Raw genomic sequence first — 19848 nt, 5'->3', positions numbered from 1 at the left:
ACCAATAAGTCCCCTCAAAATGGCTTCAATTTCCGTCTCGGCATCAATGAGACTCATTTGAATTAGCTCGTTATCCCAATGCAATATTAGATCCACTGTGATCCATTCTTAATTAAGTCTGTGCGCCCTGCTTTGTGCCCAAAAGCATATTTAAAGAGCTGCAATGCATTCCACTAACATGCTAATGTAAACTTTCAGAAATTGATCTTCAAGCCCCGAGGCAAGTCCAACAAGAACTGCATCAAAGATGCGGCGAAGAACAAGAAGAAGAAAAAAACAAAAACTGAGAGGGAGGCAGAGGATCCCAAGATTCTCGATGAAAGAGAAAAGGTGGAGAAAGAGGAAGGCAAGATTAGGAATGAAAGGGTGAACGCAACAGGTGTGGAGGCAGCAAGAGAAAGTGAGACATCGAAGGAGGTGAGGTGTGATGAAGAGGGCATTGAAATCAGCATAGAGACTGATGAAAAGAACCATGGAGGAGCAGAAACAGAAGAAAAGGGAGCAGAAAACGGCACAGAGGAAGAGGGAGAGGAAAAGGTAGCACTGGATGAAGAGAGATCAAAAGAGAACGGAGAGCCTTTAGAAAACGGAGAGATCCAGGAGGTGACGGAAATCGTAGTCGAAACACAGAGCGAGACCAAAGAAAAGGAGGACATGGAAGTGGAGGCTGTGATCGAAAACGGGGTGGAGACGGATGACGAGAAAGACGAGGGTGACGAGATCGGGATCAAACGCAAGGCAGAGGAACAAGCAGGCGTGGAGGTCATCGCCAAGGAGATCGTGATGGATTCGCAGGCCGCACAAAGCCCAGAGGAGACTCAAGAGTAGTCCCAAGTGGTCCAAGTCAAGGTTTTCCCCTGCCCTACCTCTCAAAGTCCCCATCTAAAGAACTGGTTCACAGTGTTGTCCCTGATCCAAATTAAAGGGGCATTGATCCCCATCGCTGCAGCATTCTCCAAACCGACCATCTTTCATAGACTATTCCCCCGCAACCTGCCACAGTGTAGCTTCAGAGCGATTTCATGTAACCGCAGACATCAGCCCTACTGTATAACCACACATACTGAATGTATATATCCAAAACAGAAGCCGATAGTGCAGGAAAGTCAATGTGGAGACACTGGAATCACTGGATGAGGATCAGCAGGAGGGTGAATATCTAGATTTTTCTTATGATCAGATTAGGAGCGTTTTTCTTTTGTTTGAGAAGAATAGGAAATACTTTAAAGGCCTGGTCACACCTGCACTGGAATTAGCAAGAACTGTGTGAACGTATTGTTCCTGTTAGTGATTGAGTAACTGCTAGTTGACAGTCATAATTTCATAATTAGCCCAATAGGGAGAAAATAGAAAAAAATCTAGAAGAGCTACAAATTTGTGCAAAACTTAAGCAATATTTTTGAAATGTCGTTGAAACAAGTGATGTTAAGCGACCTCTCCCCTCGCGATAACATACCAAGAAGCATGGAGATGGATGTCAAAACATCAGCCATGTAGGCTGTATTATTATGTTGGAACAGCCACGTATGAGGGATTTCTGGGAGGTGATAATCCATGACTTCACAGAGGAATTGTGGATTTAAAACTTTCGGATGATCCGCTCAACTTTTGAAAAGTTTTGCAATACAATAACACCTCTTTTAGCACCTGCTGCATCACGCCTGAGGGAGCCAGTTACGGACAAGCACATAGCCATAGCTATTTATAAACTGGCTACCTGTGCAGAGTACAGGGTAGTGGCTGAGATGTTTGGCGTTAGCAACACCACTGTCCACAGGTGTGTGTATGGTGTTTGCCAGGCTATATGCACAAAACTGATGAGGCGGTACATTGCTTTGTTGTACATCATGTGCCCTATAAAAGCGGAAAATGTGTTCCCATTGCAGCATTGCAAAATACGACTGTTTTAAATCGCCTGAAAAAGGACCTCATGTGAGGGTAAAAACTATTTTGCTATAAATGAGTTGGGGGTTTTTTTCAAAATTGATGTCTTTGCAATAGGCGTATTTTACATTTGCAATTTCAATTTGTGCAATTTGAGGGTTAATGGAAACACACATGCTTGTTAGCACTTATACTTTGCCAACTGGCTAATAGTCCCTACGTCACCAAGCCTCTATAACAACAAATTTCACCAAAGTATGGGAATAAATCTGCTGGTGTGACCGGGCGTTTAAGGGAGTGAGGAGCGTTATATGATTCTCATTGCAATGAATTGAGGGGTTAGAAAAACTGACAGAACAGCAGTGATCATGGACCGAAGAAAGTTCTCTGCTCGCTTTTAAAGAATAGTTTGAGACAGTCCTCATAGTCGCACCCAGATATAGCACCTGTTACAAGAGGTACTTTTACTGAGCAGCTTTTCTCAGTTTGTGAAGCTGAGAAAAGACAAGACAGCTCCGAAAATCCAAGAGGCAGAATCTTGACAGGTCACAGTGCTCATCCACACGACTGACAATATAAGGGCAGGCAGGCGTGCTCAGAAAAGCATCTTAACGTGATCTGAGGCTGCATCACTATTTCCTTCGTTCTGTGCACCACAGTAAGTTGCGATGTGGAGGTAACTTGGAGGAGAACGCCGGCAGAGGTGATGGGAAAGGCATTTGTTGCGACAGGCAATCCAAAGTATGGTGAAGAGATAATTGTTTACGCAGAGCTCTAAGCCGTCAAGTGCTTCAAAGAGAGCCGATAATCACTCTTTGGTGTGGTGCGCTAAGCTCACCTTGCATACAGAATGTTCCATATTCAAAGCCGAGTCAGATAAGGATGTGAAATTCAGCTGAATGTTTGCAGCTCGGAGGGGCAGAACTCATTTTTAGATGCACCTAGTTAGCTTTCACATACAGGGAGGTGAGGATTTATTTCTGCACAAAGTTGCATTTTTAATTACATTTCCAGTGAACGACCGCAAACAAAAGCTCTCATCAGCGCGGAGACAACGTTAAGCCGTGTGGTCAGGGCCGAGACTCGCTGTTTACGAAGACCAAAGCTGGAGATTGACAGAGAGAGACACGGAAAGAGAGCAAAAGAGAGACCACAGTGCCGAAGAGAGTCGAATAAAAGAAATGAATAGGCTCATTTAAAGTAACGGCCGTTTGCGTTCCACATTCCCCTGTTGAGATTTCCTCCATTATTTTACCTCCAGCTCTTTAAGCACCTCTTTCCAGACATCATTTCTGACAATAACCGAGTCATAATGTGCTGTTTCATGGCATCGTGTAGCTTTCCATTTTAAAAAGGGGGGATGGGGGGAGGTGGGAAGGTGGCGACGTTCACGGTGCAGAGCTCTCATTAGCTCACTAATGGGTTTTGTCAGTGGGGTATCTGTCAGGAATCATGCATTTATAATGGAGGTCACTTATTGGGGGATGTATTGACGGCGGGGCGAGGAAATAGCCTTCAGATTTTACGCTGATGTCATTGGGGATCATTTTTGCACTGAGGAGGAGGTGTCAAAAATTCTTGCAAAGATATTTCACACACGTCTGAAAACATTCACTGAAACCTTTGGCCAATCAAGGACTTTGAAACCTGAAGCGACTTAACTTAACTTGTGCTGCTTTCAGACTCCTTTCACAGGTATTTAAACCTTTACAACCTGAGCAAATTAGCAAAATACCGGGGCGGGCAACTAAAGAAGACATGACCCAGAAATTTGTAAGAAACTGGTTAAAAAATAAAAACAAATAAAAAACATAAAGTTAAATTTAAAAAAGACCTGAGAAGTGACAAAGCGACAAAGTGCTTAAATGTAATAATAATATTGTGGCACAATTTTAAATATATATATAATTGAGATAAAAATAAATATGGTTTTCTGGACATCTTTCCCCTTGATTTTTAAAAATAATTTTTTAATGAAAGAAGAAATTACCCCAAAATTAGCAAGAAATTAGCAAAAGTAGAAGTAAAAGTAAAAAAAAAAAAAAAAAGCCAAAGAAAAGAAAAAGAAAACAAGAAAATCACGAAATCACGTTGGAAAAATGCTTAAAAATTATATTGACTTTGGAGCATAATTGGAAATATTTAATTATGATAATTATGATAAAAATATGCTTTACGGCCAGCTTTATTCCTTTTTCCCCTAGACATTTTTACCTTGCTTTTTCAAAAATACTTTTTTTCAATTTTCTGATAGCAGCACAAAAAATGACGTTGATCCAGGTTTCAAAGGGTTAAACAGAAGAAACTTGAGAAATCCTGAGCAAACTGGTGCAATTACTTTCAAAAACATGGAGAAAAAAGGCAATGAGCAACTTTGTAAGAAACGCTCCACAAATTGCAAGAAGTAGAACAAGAAGATTTTTAGAAGATTTTTTTAGAAAATCTTTTTTCATCTAAAGGAAAAAAATAGAAATTCTAGGGAAAAACTATATCTAGAATTATCAGAATTCATTATTCTTATAATAATTTTTAAGCACTTTTCTGAGGTTATTTCCTTGTTTTTGTTTTGTAACTTTTACTTTTTTTCATTTTTCAGAGGATGTTCTTATTGCTAATTTCTTTTCTAATGTTTTTGAACGCTATCAAGCCAATTTGCTCAGGTTCTATGCCAAACTACCCGCCGTCCTGCTTCACACAGTCATTTGTCATAATTTGGATCTTTTGTTTTATGGGAATAGATGGTCAAGAACAACATCTCCTTTTTTCGGAGATGAAACAACCACAAACAAGTGAGATCGATTATGCTGAATAAGTGCTCTCCTTAATGAATCCACCCGCCGCTGAGATTCTTTTCAATGTAAAATGGCAAAGTGTTTTTGTGTAGAGTAGAATATAAAAACTGTGACCAGCTTAGCCTTATTACTATACTGTAAATGGCCCACGATCTGCTTTTAGAAATGTCCTGTAGAGGCACAATGGTGATTTTAAGTGTTATATGTTTGTTATAGTCAAACAGGAAAGATTTGCTACAGTCAGTGTTGGTATTTTGAAGCTGTTGTTCCTCGTTTTATTACTGGAATTCAGAGTGAGGGGATAAAAGTGTTTGTCTATATGAAGGTAATATGTTTTGGAGTTATTTTTGAACTTTTTTTATTATTATTATTGTGAATGTTCTGTTTTTGAGTCAAGAGTTTTTACTGTGTTGCCTCTGCTGTTCCGCTAAAGCTTGCTAAAATGTATTTCTGACTGACGCTTCGAGCTACCTCCCGAGGGCTGTTGTTGGTTTAAACTGAGAGGGGGTCGCCGTGTGCGTGACCTCCAGACACATACGCTCCTTGTCCACTCGCCCTCCACTATGACGGAACTGTGAGCATGATCGCTAATGGCAGACAAGGTCATGGGTCACGTTTGAGCCAGGATGGATTTTCCACAGCTGTACACAGGAGTTTGCACGAGCACATGACAAAATAACCACTCTGATAATATTGAATTATGAAGTCATATCGTAATATTCTCTGTGGTATTTTCTTTTCTTGTTTTATTTAAACTTCACTCTCTCGGCTGCTTTTAGCTTTGGGCTGTTTGAGCTTTAATAAGCACTTATTGTATTCAAGAAATATTTCATGCTCCCTCTTGCTCCCGACTGGAGCGACTGAGACTCAGCTGTCACTTTCACACGTTTGTCAGAATGTGACAAATATGAATTATGAAAGGCAATACCAGAAAGACGCCTTGTTTTGATAGCTGACGAGATCATTATGAATATTTGAGAAATATCCCCACTGAATCCTGATCAAGTTATTTTGTCAGATTTAATCAATTTCTCCATTTTCCCCAGCGTTGAGATAAACATTTTAACTGTCATCTATCTGTTTTATGAATATGAATTTGTTTCAGTATACTCGCCCTTCTCCTTTTTTTGTGTTTTTTAATCTAAAGCTGTGACATTTATTCCCCTTTGGCATCCTGTGAAAACAGACTCATCATATTCCACTTTAACTAGAAAAGCAGAGTTTAGAAAATCGGATAAAGGGACGGATCAGATTTTTTGGAGTGGGGTTGTATGAGGTACTTATCCATAGACAGTATGTTACAAAAAGTAAATGTCAGTCAGCACGCCCCAAGTTTGGAGAAGCCGGCTCGAGTCTGATTGGGGTCAGCAATGAAACATATTATAGCCACCTAAAGAAAAATCAGTATCAGTTCAAGTGTACGCTGTATTGAGAGTATTTTCACTGATCTATCTTTATGTCAGACAGTGAATTACTGAAAACTATGCGGCTGTTATATTGCTCTCCTAAAAGCCAAACTCCATTGACAAAAACAGTGATTTTAACATCTCTGAACACAGGAGCTGCTGGTCTACTGCTGTCTCAATCAGTTAGTTGGTTTGTGTTATTATGTGATTTTGGCTTTTTGAAGGGTTAGTTTGGATTCACCAAAGTCACACAATAACACAAACTGACAAACCGATCGAAGCAGCGGTGGACCGGCAGCTCCTGTGTTCAGCGAGCGAAAATTACTGTTTTTCTTAATGGAGTCTGGTGGCTTTGACTTGACTGGAAAGACGGCCCGATAATAAAACTAGGATGACTATGCCATCAAGCAAAAGCATAAGGCATAAACTTTTGAAATTGATGCTTCATGACAAGAGAGAGAAGAAAATAGGTAATAAATAAATAAAAACAAAAAAACTCAAACAATAAAACTACTTTTTTTTTTACATTTTCTCATTTTTTTATTATAAAACTTCTAATAATTTTTCTATCTCTCTCTTTACACTTATTTTCAGGCCATTTTCTTGTCACCTTTTCCTAATTTGTTTAAGGTATAATGGGTACAAAAATGGTGTTTGGACACAGAAAACTGATGCCTGCCCAGGTTTCAGAGGTTTAACATCTTCCCCATCAAAAAAGGGCTGTCTGACAGAAAGATAAAATGGGGAAAATACTCTCCATATAGTGTACACTTAATCTAATATTGGGGTTTTTTTGGGCGGTTAAAGAACGGTTTTGTTGCTGACCCTCATCCACAGCAGTTAATTGTCGGGCTCCAGTTTGCTTCTCCAAACTGCGGACCGATCCACTGTATGTGATAAACTGAGCACCTAAAACAACCCCACTTTAAAAAAAAATCCAAATTATCCCTTTAAGGTGCGAGGTGATCTCATGTGATACGTTTTTTTCTCGACTCACTACATGCCGGTCCGACATCCACAAGCAAGGATGATGGGAATCTTGACAAAAGTTACACCCGGCCCTGTATCCGCCGCCCGCCCGCCGCGGCCTTCGGGGCCCCATCTCTCCCCGATAAGAGCTGATTGGTGGCAGTGCAGTCTCACCTCTGACATGAGCACACTCCAGGGACTGTGGGTAATTGAGATTTTTTTTTTTAATCTGGTAATAAGAAAAACAGACAGGGAGAGAAAAGCGAGGCAGGATCTCACACTCCATCAGTTAAATGATGCTGAACCATGTTAACTCAGCCGTCCGTGAAAAGAAGGAGACCTTTGACTAATGTTTGACTTAAATATACATTTGCAGCACTCTGCCTGTTTGTGTAAAAAAAAGAAAAAAAAAAAAAGAAAAAAAAGGTAATAAACAGTTTCCCGTCTTCTATCAGCATAATTGTCTCTGAGCCTCAGTAGTGGCGCTGGTGCAATCGTTCTTGGTAACGCTGTAAAGAAAAATAAAATGGTTCATTTCCTGTGTGCTACTATGATGTGAAATGGGCAGAGTAGAAATGACAGAACATGATACAATAGGATGCCGTCATTTTTTTCCCTCTGTGTTGTCACTTTAGCTTGCTCACAGCCTCTGGAAAATGTATTCTTGGGTTTTTTTGTCTCTGATGTTTTTTTATCACCTCGGCTGCCATCTTGAATGTTGAGTATCTTTGATCATGTGCTGTTGTCACTTGCATAGCAGTGTTTGCTATCAAGGAAGAAGAAGTATTCTTTATCTTTGCTATCCCGAGTATGTCCACATTCCTATTGTTCATGACATCTGTACAATTTGTATATTATAAAATGATTTATATTTAATGTGTACATGCGTCTTTGCTTCTTTTGTGTCAAAGGAAAAACGGCTTCTGTTTGTTGAAGCAGCTGCTATTTAAAGTAACAAAGCACAAAGCTTTTTTTTTAGGAATTGAAGTTTAGCTCCAGACGAACTCGTTTGCTGTTTCCTTTTTCAGTTTGAGGGAAAATATTTCCACAGATGCAAACACCCTGCAATCAGAGGTGAAGCCGAATCCATTTAAAGGGAGAATTCACCACAAAATCAAAAATACATACATTAAATATAAATTATTTCATGCCACATACAAGTGCAGGTATTTTTCATTCCCCACAGTGTGATTTTGCTGTAAGTATCGCAAGTATCTATATTTTAGAGATGTGGTTTAATGTGCAAATGTGTGAAAAGACAGCACACTAACAGAGTTATCGTGTAAAATTCTGCAAGAATATTTATACTACTGAGTGATTTAAGTAAGATCACAGTCATTTATCATTATGAACCGGTACGTTCATAATCAACACTCTGCAACTCACACCAAAACAATCTATACTGACAAAAAAACACTTCGGGAAAGAGAAAAAAAACAGGTATTTTTTTATTTTTGAGGTGAACTGTATCTTTAAGGCTAGTGTAACCAATATTTTTACATTAAATGGATCACATGACATATTGTAAAGGTGCTGCTCATAGTGTCGACTGCAGTTACTCTGAGCTCTATATGGTGCATTTTAGGGTTTTCAGCTCATTCTTTTAGGTTTCCGCAGCCTTATTTCCTGATACAGCAGGCAGCTGTGCAATTCTGCAAACATACTGCAGCCGACTACTCTACAACAAATAGTGCACGAGCAAAATTAGTGACTTGCTGGTGAAGAAAATGGAGCACTTCCCTGCTAAACAGCCAGATATCCGCCTGAAGATTTAGTGGAGACCAAAAATAGAACTAAAACAAGAGTGAATACTGGACTGAAATTCATCAGGTGGCCTGAAAAATGACTGCTAATGCTGCTCCGTATCTACTGGTTGTGTAAATAAGGAATTCTTGCTTAATAAATTTGCCATATCAACTTAAAATTTAAAATTAAACATTTAGATGATGTATGAGATTTGTCTTTTTTTAAGTTCATGTCTAAAAATGTGAAAGCATTGTGCGTTGAGCGCCATCTAGTTCCATTATATCGTAGAGAAGACAGACATCTGTACGGCTGATATCTTTAACACTCACCACCGAAACAATCTAGATCGATCAAAACCACGACAGGTGAGAGAAAATATAGGCATTTTCTGATTTTTGGGTGAACAAGTCCAAGTGAACGATTTAGCCCCCCAAAAAATAAAAAACTGCCCATTTAATACTCTAATTCAGTCTTGTTGTTGTTCATAATGACAGAGATATAAACTGTTATCTTACTTGAATCACTCCAAAGTATAAATATTCGTGCAGAATTTTATACAATAACACGGTTGCTACACAGCAAAAATCACACTGTGGGAAATATAAATTACCTGCACTTGCATGTGACATTAAAGATTTTATATTTATTTTAGTATCGCCATGGGCAACTGACTACAAAGCTGTCTTTTCAGCCTGCAAGATATTCACAAGTCATGGATTGAGGTTATAGAAAAAACATCACGAGAATGAGCGGAGTCGAGAGCTACAGCGGCTTTACCTGCAACCTTGAGAATCAGCACACACACACACACACACACACACACACACACACACACACACACACACACACACACACACACAGAGCAGTCAGGTCGGTGCTCAAGCTACCTGTGTGTCGTTAACCGGCAAAAAAAAAAGTTCTTACCAATGATCTGTTCTAGTTGTGCACAAAGCGAGTCCACGGAGGAATGTAACTGGAAGACGAAATGAAAACTTCAGTCCACTGAACACAGTAGAAATACATAAAGAAGTAGGATAAGGTGTCTTTTTTTCCTTTTTTTTTAAAAAAAAAACTGCTCCATCTGGTTATTACTGCAGTGATCTTAGAATAGATCAGCTTTACAGTTATTACACCCAAACACCACAACAATACCATTCATCTCGCCCTTACATCAAAACAATGCCATTCAGCCCCAAACCTGTCCCTCATGCATCAATATTTCACATAACAACCGAGGCCGGCAGCCATGATAATGACCCTACGGTGTTTTATGAACAGAAGTATATTTACAGTTGAGTCTACACAGCCGGTGGTGATCTATAAGTCATGAGCTCAGAGCTCAGGGGAGCGTACGGTCATTAAGACGAGGGCTTTGCCCTCAACCAAAACCACCATCACCATATCCATTCTGTTCAGTACAGGCGGCGTTAATTGCTCTTGAGGCAGATTGGGGACCGCTAAGCTGGTCAGACGCACATTGAGCCGGTGGTTTGGACATTATGACCCGCGGCGCTACATCCTCGAGGTTCCACTCCAGGACCCAGAGGTAATGCGGCTCAACAACTCGCTGAGGCTGCAGAGTCTTTTGAATAATGAAGTTCCTTCTGAGAGTTGAATTATTGTGGTGCAGGACGCCATAACAGCATTCAGGTCGGGTTTGATGTTGATTCAATGCAGGTTTTAAGCCTCCGTGCCCAGAGGGTCTCTGTGGTTCACTAAGAGGTGGAGCTGCACGGCTGGTCCAGGTGTTCAACATTGAATTGATTGATTCAGAATTCATTACAGCCATAAAAATCAGTCTCAGATGTTTGTTCTGGATGTGTCCTGCCATAAAATGTCACTGTTTCTGGTGAGATGTGGGTTTAAGTTCCCTGAGACGCTGCACTGCCATCTAGTGGCTGTTACACATTAAAATTACACAGGACTCTGTTAGAGCTGAAATCTTTGGTGAGTATTTGATCCAGAGGAAATTAATTGGCTACAAATGTAATTCCTGACACCTAATCTCTAATCTATCAAATGAAATGAAAATAACAAACATTTGCAGGTTGTAGTTTCTCCAGTGTGAATTTGCAGCTTTTTTTCATAACATGTAAAAACAATAAATCCCTTTAAGTTTTAAATGCTTAAAATGCCCTTAAAGGGACACTACACCGATTTTGCTCACAAAGTCAAAGCAGGGATGGAAAGATTACTAGAATATCATACTCAAGCAGGGACGGATAACTGAACAGGCAAACTGAGCACAGGCCCCGGGGCCTTAAGTGTCAGGGGGCCACCTGGCCCTCATTTCAAAATGTCAAATGTGAATTAACATGTACTAGCCAGGAAGAGACTCAAACACTGTGTTCACACTGTAAGCCTTAGTGCTCAATTTGGATTTTTTTGTAAATCATATTTTTGAATGTAGCTGTTCATCTTATTGTATAAATGTGGCCAATATCATACTCGAATGTGAGCTTGTCACGGCGCTGCTGTGGCCCACATGCCCAGAACAACAAGAGGCTCTATGGCACTTCTCAATGGCCATGATCTGATAGAGCAACCCATCGAGGAGAAAAACTGATGCAAATGGACAGAGTCTTCCTCATTTTATAGAAAACTGTCAATCTAGGGTGACGTAAAAGTCACACAGTATTCAGATACGGGTCGCGTGGTTCAGACTGAGGTCACATATTTCATTAAAAATAACCCACATATCTGTATCTGATTTAGAGTCACATATGAAAGTGGCCCCAATCTGATCTGAAAAGATCAGATTGGGAACAAGAAAGAAGAAAGACCACAAAGAGATGCAAAGATTCTGCAAAGAATCGCAAAATGACTACAGAGAGAAATAAAACGCCCCAAAAAACCACAATATTACAAAACCACTTATAGATACGGATTGAATGAGTACTATACTCAGCAGGGATGTATCACTGAATTGTCCTACTTGTTACAAAGTGTCACTGACCACTTGCAAACTAACAGGTATCTGCCAGGAAGAGACTCAAAATGACCACAAACAAGCAAAGAAACTACAAAGCCACAAAATAACCACTAAAACAAGCAAAGGAACTACAAAGACACACAAAACGACCACGGAAAACCCTTTTCCACCGACATGGGACCAGCTCTGTACTGGTTCCTGCACCTAATTTTGAACTGTTCATTTCAACCAAAAAGAAACTGATTCAGAGCACAAAAATTTGGTTTCTCAGTGTAGCCTCACTACATTTAACCAGAGCAGACACACAGAATAAAATATGGCACTACTGCGAGTGCAGCGAGCATGTTTATACTCCACAGCTTATGAAACAGCAGAATAAAAACACCGTCATAGCAAACACACACATGAAAACAGGAGCTTCAAAGCAGCTGCAGCCACAAACACACACATTAAACCAACACTGCACAGTTTCTGCACATAAACACACACGACGCAACGTTTCCACGCAACACAGCGTGCTGTCCTCACCTGTCCTCACCTGTCTGAACGTCATTTTCAGTCTCGTGCAGCGCTCAGTCCTCCTCTCCAGTTAAAATCCTCTGCTGGTTCAGTCTTTAATCCACAGTAAAACCAGTCCACTCGGCTCCTGAGTCCTTAAATTATCGCCCTGCGGCCACATCAGTGTCACAAACCGCAGAAAGGCCTCACACACCTCTCCGAGGTAAAAAGTTCCCACGCGAAGTCACCTGCAGGCTGCACCATTAGCTTGTTTGCATGTTAGCCACACCCACAATGCACCTGGAAATGTGTGGGTAGGTTTGTTTCCGGTCACTTTGGCGCGCTGGGCGGGTAGTGCTTTAAAGGTCCAGTGTGTAGGATTTAGGGACACCTGCTGGTGGAAATGATGCATCATATTGTAGCAGAGTGTCCTGGGTTTTCCTAAATGTATAAGTAATAAAACTTTAGGCTGAAAAGCAGACAGTGCAACAGCCGAAATTTTATTTTTTTAACCAAAAACTTCCACACATGATCACCGTAATAGTGAAAGTGATGGAAAATTTGTATCTGCCCTATGGCAACTTTGAGGGATACACAATATTAAACAGTTAGTTATAATATAATTAACTCTACGTTCATTAGTTTATATTCACCTGAAAATAAGAATCACTGTGTTATGTGTTGTGTAAGAGACACTTAATCATGTATTTCATACTTGGTAAAAATGTTTATGTTGGTATATTGTATATGTAGGTTTTGATATTCAAGTTTTTACAACAGTTTCTGTATATTTTGAATGGGGTACAGTAGTAGAAAAAACTTAAGTTATGTATATATTTACGTTACTTATTAGTATTTATGTTTGAAGTCAGGCTAAGATTTGCTATTAGGCAGTTAAGTGCACATGACAAAAGAGGATATTATTGGACCAAAACCAATAAAACCAAACCAGAAAAACAAATTATAACCTACACTGCAGGCTGCCACCAGGGGGCGATCGAGACGTTTTGGCTTAATTTTGGGGGAGCTGTTACGTCCATTTTTACAGTATATGGTCACAATACACAAGTATTAACCATAACCGTGATATTTAAAAAATACCACTGATATCAAGTTGATTATACACATATGACAGTATTGTATAAGGTATCCAGCATAAATTATCCTGCTTTGTCTCCTTCTCCACCTCTCCTATTTTATTTGTATTTAATAATTTATTATTGATTTTTTTTTGTGTAATTCATAAAAAAACACACAACTCTTTTAAAACAGTTTAAGATTAATCTGACTGATAGCATTGTTATTATTATTATTAAAATCTTGAAAGCTATTGTAATAACATGGTGATTTTTTTCCCACAATAATCATGTAGAAGGCCTAAAAATTTGTTATTGTGCCAGCCCTAATTTCACCTACATTCAGCTGCACAGTTAATAATGACTGTCATCAGTAACTGAGTCTGATTTGATGTTCAGCCGTTTAAAGGTGACGCATTTTGCTGTCAGAACTTCAGTAATCATTTGTCTGTACTCTTAAGACAAAACTCTTAACTCTTAAGACAGAGTTGTATTTTTGCATTATTAAGCTCCTCTCACAGCTGTTTTCCTTGTCAGCCCTCCTCCTGCTGATATTAGCATATCCGTTCTCCCAAGAAGACCAACAAGTGCACTTGAGCGTCTAACTCCAATAAGTACACTTTGAACTCAGATATGAGGTCAGTCTGAGTTTATTACCATAACGGAGAAGCGCTCTGTAGCTGTGCGTTACAGACTAGAATCACTTTGCCTTGACTTGCAGAATCTTCTGAAAACCATTACCGCAGTGTTTGATAACGTCCTCGCGTTCCCTCCCCAACCCTCCGCACACACTCTGTGTGAGCAGATTAACTACTCACCGATTAATTAACACAATTACCTCTGTGTGTGCCAATCGGCGTCTTATCAACCTTTGTCAGGCCTTAAACTGTAAATTAATTAATATCCCCCTCTCTTGTCATTTCTTAATTACCTAAGTTCCAGCAGGAATTCTGGGAAACGCCTGTGTCAGCGGCTCTGTTTTGTGCTCGTGCTTATTATGACTTTGCTGTGAGCTCATTGGCTCATTAGACAGGATATGAAAACACGGCGCTCTCATGCTGATGAGAGGTGATGAGGGGGCAACATGATGTAGAGAGAGGCTCTTCAGATGAGGACTCGATTTGAAGCGGCGCTCCTTAATCTCTCTGTTTTTCCTGCAGAGGTGACACTCGACTTTGTTTGGAGAGCTGCATGTTTTGACAAATAACAGTCAGGCAGTTTACCGTGGACGGCTCTGAACTCTGATCTCAGTCGCACTGAGTTTTTAAAAAGAAAGAAACTGACACTACACACATCGAGATCTTCAAATCATTCAAGAGGCAGCAGCAACTCAAATGAGCTTTATTATTTCTTTTCTTTGAGTTCGGAGCATCGGAGACGGACTGGATTCAGGTCTGCATGATGTTCACCTGCTGATCACTGTCAATAAAAACACAAGGTCATAAACGTCAGTGAGTGGCTGTCAGATAAATGAACAGTATATTCATGAGGGGTTAAATTTGTATAATTTCATAGAGCCTTCTTGCTCTTACACATTCAGATCCAAATTATACATCCAAAATGACAAAACAAGATCACCTCAAGGTCCATTTAGTAGCCATTTAGCAGTTTTGAGCCCCACTGACAAGAGTATAGTAAAGAGTACTGTGTGGCAAATTTCTATTTGCACAACCCTTTGAGGCATGTTTTGTGATTTTGCTTCAATAAACTTTGACGTGATTAATCTGTAAAGCACTTGGATTTGCCTCTGGGTACGAAATGTGCTGTACAAATACCCCATATTTTTGCAGCATTTGCACTAGTCGGCCCTCGTTGGCTTTTTTCTGGATGATTCAGCATGTCGAATCTGCATCAGAGATGGCGAAGCCTGTCTGTCAGCAGGTTTTCATTAACCCTCATGTAGGGCAAATTGAAATTAGGAAAATATGTCTGGAAACACATCAATTTTGAAAAAAACTTCCACTTGTTGCAAAAAAGTGTTTACACTCACATGAGGTGGTAATTCAGGTGATTCAAAAAGTTGTATTTCGCAAAACTGCAATGGAAACACTTTTTTTCCTTCAATAGGTCACATGATGCCATGGCTATGTGCTTGTCAGTAGGAACTGGCTCCCTCATGATGCAGCAGGAGCTACAAGAGGTGCTATAGCATCACATAACTCTTCAAAAGTTGAACGGATAATCGGTGGCTGCTTCCACATTTAACGGCCTTGCCTTTCCATTATCGCTCACATAACACGCCTACGTCGCCTTCGATTGGAAAAATAACAGCTAGTGCACTGGCTGCAATAGAAATAAACCTGCTTATGTTTTGAACATCCGTCGCCGTGTTTCTTGGAATATTATCACCAGAGGAGAAATCCCACAGCATCACTCAGTGGAAACGCAGTCATCTCGGTATTGTGTTTTATCAACATTTCGGAAATAGCACTTAAGTTTTGCACAAATCTGTAATGAAAACGTGCCTTGTGACTAAAATCACTGGAATTTAACTCATACACGAGAGAAAAGAAACTTTGGTGAGGAAAGTAAACAACGGGCTGAAGTCACGAGGACATGAGATCAAAACAAACTTGTTATAAAAGGTGAGAATTTTTTAGCCATTGAGCTCTGTAGTAGAAGCAGCTCATCTTGAGTCCGTCCTGTTGGTCTTTTGGTTTTCTGACGCTGGCTGTAGTCTCTGTGGTGTGTTCAGGTGCAACATTTTGGCTGAGACACAAGTGACTTGAGGTGATGCAACACTTTCATCGCTACAACCTCAGCCATGTCTGGGCTTTGGTTTCTGTTATAACCTTCAGTCTCACCTGCTGAGGCTTGGCACAGCAATGGAAGCGCGCATCGTTGAGGCTGGAGTCGTCCAGGCCGTACTGGTATTCCTCCATCTTGGTCTCGATGCCACAGATTCCTCCGCCCTGACACTCCTCGCTCCAGTGGCCGTACTCTCCCCAGCTCATGCCGGGGCCCTCCAGCGTCGGGTTGCTGCTGCAGCGGAACTTGATGTTGTTGACGGCCGTGTCGTCGCCGAACAGACCCTGATGGGGCTCCACGTTGAGCTGGAAAGCGGTGAGCACGCCACTGGGGCAGTACTGGGGCTGGGACCAGTCACCAAAACTGGACAGGAGAGGAGAAAACCCAAAGGAGTTATGTGGGAGAAAAAAATCAGGATGAGATCCAAGGTGAGGGCTGGAAACACTGGAGGGAAGTTAAGACATTTCAACATCTGAACACCTAATTTGCAATCCTGGCAGAAATTGGTGCTTTTTTTTCCCTCTTCTGAACATGATGGGAAACTGCCAGCCTGCTGCTTTCAAAGTGCCTGCTTTATTTATCTTATTCTTATTTAACCTTTATAGAAGAGCCAGGTTATTCCCACTGAGATCAAGGATCCCTTTCACCACGCAGATCTGGCCACGGCAACAAACAGCTGCATGTTTAAAGACATCATAAAAACGTTTCAGTGTGAGTGGGAGACGAGCTCAAACAGGGCAGAGGAAAACATTTCTATTGATGTGTTCAACAGCGGAGTTCCTCCTGCTGACTGGCTCACTAAAATTAAAAGAATTGTATTAATTGGGCCATATCAAACCCCAAATTTTGGAGGATAAATAAAATGTACACAGATAAATAAAGTGTTACTCATTAGACAGTGATTGCATTTCCAAATAAAACTCTCTTGTAAAGTAACAAATTCCATTCTGCACCTTTAAAGCAAAGCCAATCACTTTTACTGAAAGTGCACCACTTTGTAACTAACAGCTTTGTTAATGTTGTTTAACCCTTTGAAACCTGAGCAAATTGGCTTGATTTGAAAGAAGATATTACTCAAAAACTAACAAAAAACAGTGAAAAATAGTAGTAACTTGAAAATTAGTTTTAAAAACCAAAAAAGAAAAGAAAAGAGTTAAAAAGTGTAGGCTGTGGCATCTTTGTAGCATCACAATTTTCCATTTTTAATGGTATGTTATGACACTTTTTACATTTAGCAAAAAATAGCAGCTCCTGTGACTTGGATATGGCGCTTAGCCATACAGTGATTTCAATAATATTGTAATGAATTGTGCAGCCCTACTGCTGAATTAAAAAGAATAGAAAGTGACTAACCCATTCAACCCAAGTCAATTAACGGGTAATCAACATGAATAACTGAATTATTATCACAAAACAGGGGATAAACGCCTGTCAGTGGGAATTATTAATGCCATATAACAGATCTATAAACGATCAGTAAATGATTTCCCCATTTTAAAACCATTGGTCGTAAACTCTTTGTTTGCCTGATACGTGGTGTCATTGTGGGTCACTCACTAGCCGGTGTGGGACTCAACAGAGTACAGGAAGCTTCGGCTCCCGTCTTTGGCACAGATGAGGCGGATCCCATTCAGGGCGGTGTCGTCTGCCGCGTACTGGTTTGGCTCCACCTGAGGAAACAGAAAAGAGTTCCCAGAAGCAGCTCTGATCAAACCAGCTGGTTATCTCGTCATATCAGCTCAAAGTGTAGATTGTGCTCAGTCTTTGTAGAGAAGTGAGGCGCGGGTTCATATCTGAATCAACAAGAGTTGTTTTTTGATTCAGAGTTCATCCCAGGTTAACACTCATGTAAAGGAATATTTTTTAAGTGTTGTTTGTTCAGGAGGGTCAAGATTTTTTTTGGTTTTAATTCACCCCTCTAAGAAACCTTAAAGGATAAGTTCACATTTATTTTTCGAAGCTATCTTAATCCATACTCACACAATCACTTTGTACATTAAAACAGTTTTTGGGTGCAGTAATTGTTCTTCCTCATGTTGGCTGTGAAGTAATTTCTTAAGATGGGAGACGAAATCCACAGTCCCCACTACCGATGCAAAAATGCATGAAGCTTCAGCAGACCTGAACAAATTAAGTGGATTTCTTTCAAAGTTGAACCTTTTTAGTACAGTTTCCTCTCTTTTTTTCCCTGTCGGTGCTGTTGCTGAGCTGCAGTGAAGAAGGAGCGAATTCTGAACTCTAAAGATTGCAACTTTAGAAGTTATCCATTTTTATTTAATTGACTCAGACTGCTGCTAACAACTATTCTGTTCACAAGAAGAAATAATTAGAGTTATGAAAGTTTGACCTTCGATTATCTTGTTTTCACTTAAAAACCTCATGAGTTAGTTCAACTCAAACTTTCGAGGAAACCAATTACCTTAAATCAGCTTAAATCATCAAGTTTATTAACTTAAACAATTAAAGCTTAAAACATGAGTCCAAGTACAACTAGCTTTAGTATTTAATGTTGAAATAACTTTGATAATAAAGCTAATATCAATTCACTTAATAAAACTTGAATCTATGAAGTGTTGTAAACTCAAATTCTGCATTTCTCCAAACGTATTAAAAATGTGTTAATAGAATGTATCTCAGTCAAGTAAGACTAACTTAAACCTATCTTCTTACCACTTTGAAATCTGAGCAAATTAGTTTCATTTCTTTCGAAAACCAGGAAAAAAGGCGATGAGCAGCTTGGCGAGATGTCCCACAAATTGCGAGAAATTATGAAAAGTTTAAAATGTCAAGAAAACTATGTTTTAACTATCAATACTTTGTATTAAAACTATTACAGATTTTTTTCAAAATTTTAAGCATTTTTTAAGGTAATTTCCTTGTTTGCTTGTTTGTTTTACTTTTCCCTCTTTCTTTGTTTTCTTCAGGCAAATTTCTTGTAACTCTTTGTAAATTTTTTGTTACTTTTAGGGTCATTTCTTGTTTGATTATTCCCTTCTTTCTATGTTTTTGAAAGAAATCAAGCCAAGTTGCTCAAGTTTCAAAGGTTTAAACAAACGTTAGCACCTCAGTTTTATTTACTCAGTTTATCTCCACTAAAACAAATGATGAGTGATGAGTTTTAAACCGCGGACAGACAGTTACCTGAACTGATTGTTGTGTTACGTGTCTCTAATCACCTGTTTATGTGCTTTGTTTTTACTAACTGACTGTCTGCTTTTTATCATCGTGTTTTCTGTGTTTGGTGGGCTGAATACAGATTTCCCCCGGCGGACAATAACGATATTTTCTATTCTATTATATTAGTTTTGACAACTTAAAACTCTGTGGCTTCTCAGTTCATTTGAAGAAACCAATTCACTCAAACCTTTTAAGTTGCATTAACAAAAAATAAACTTGTCTGAGATAAACTCAGTTTTTTAGTGCTATCTGCCTATTGTGCGTGTTGCCCCTCAGTTTTTTTTCTTTGCCTCACTGCAGCAGGTTTATTTGACAAAAAATATTTCTAATATGTGAGAGAGTCAGTTTCTTTACCCGGACACTGAATCCAACAGCAAAGAAGTTTTCAGGACACATTTCGGGCCAGGTCCAGTTTCCAAACCCCTCTCCGTTGTTCACAGTGAGCAGAGAGTCGTACGCTCTGCTGTTAAAGGCGACACCAGCTCGCTGCAGGAAGGTTTTCTCCTCACAGAGTCCACCGGACACCACGGCCAGCACGGCCACAGCAGTTAAAAGACTTGCCATATTGACAGCAATCAGTAAGTGTTTCACTCTGAAAAGCCAACTAACAAGTACCGAGG

The 19848-nt window shown here is 39.8% G+C and overlaps 2 protein-coding genes and 1 long non-coding RNA gene across 3 annotated transcripts in view; 1 reads left to right on the top strand and 2 right to left on the bottom strand.

The window, feature by feature from the left end:
• The window catches only part of rftn1b (raftlin, lipid raft linker 1b), a 140255-nt gene extending 132322 nt beyond the window's left edge, over window positions 1–7933 (top strand). Inside the window, exon 10 of the mRNA XM_042490029.2 lies at window positions 199–7933. Coding sequence (XP_042345963.2) covers window positions 199–828 — 630 coding nt within the window. The 3' untranslated portion in view covers window positions 829–7933. The remainder of the gene's footprint in view (window positions 1–198) is intronic.
• Window positions 1–12523, bottom strand: part of LOC148188311 (uncharacterized) — a 103556-nt gene extending 91033 nt beyond the window's left edge. The window contains exon 1 of the long non-coding RNA XR_015777982.1: window positions 12258–12523. This is a non-coding gene — a long non-coding RNA (uncharacterized LOC148188311). The remainder of the gene's footprint in view (window positions 1–12257) is intronic.
• Window positions 12524–14599: 2076 nt separating this feature from the next.
• On the bottom strand, window positions 14600–19845 carry LOC121946178 (vitelline membrane outer layer protein 1 homolog). Its single transcript, XM_042490648.2, has 4 exons — window positions 19583–19845; window positions 17609–17721; window positions 16108–16414; window positions 14600–14722 (listed from the first exon to the last, which is right to left on the bottom strand). The coding sequence occupies exons 1-4, from the start codon at window positions 19790–19792 to the stop codon at window positions 14720–14722; spliced, it is 633 nt and encodes a 210-aa protein (XP_042346582.2). The 5' UTR covers window positions 19793–19845; the 3' UTR covers window positions 14600–14719.
• Between the last annotated feature and the right edge of the window lie 3 nt (window positions 19846–19848).

This window comes from Plectropomus leopardus, chromosome 11, assembly GCF_026936395.1.
Source record: "Plectropomus leopardus strain MGB_pleo_1.0 chromosome 11, ASM2693639v1, whole genome shotgun sequence".
In the NCBI taxonomy this organism is placed as follows: domain Eukaryota; kingdom Metazoa; phylum Chordata; class Actinopteri; order Perciformes; family Serranidae; genus Plectropomus; species Plectropomus leopardus.
The sequence above is the reverse complement of the archived record's forward strand: the minus strand, read 5'-3'. Positions and strand labels throughout refer to the sequence as shown.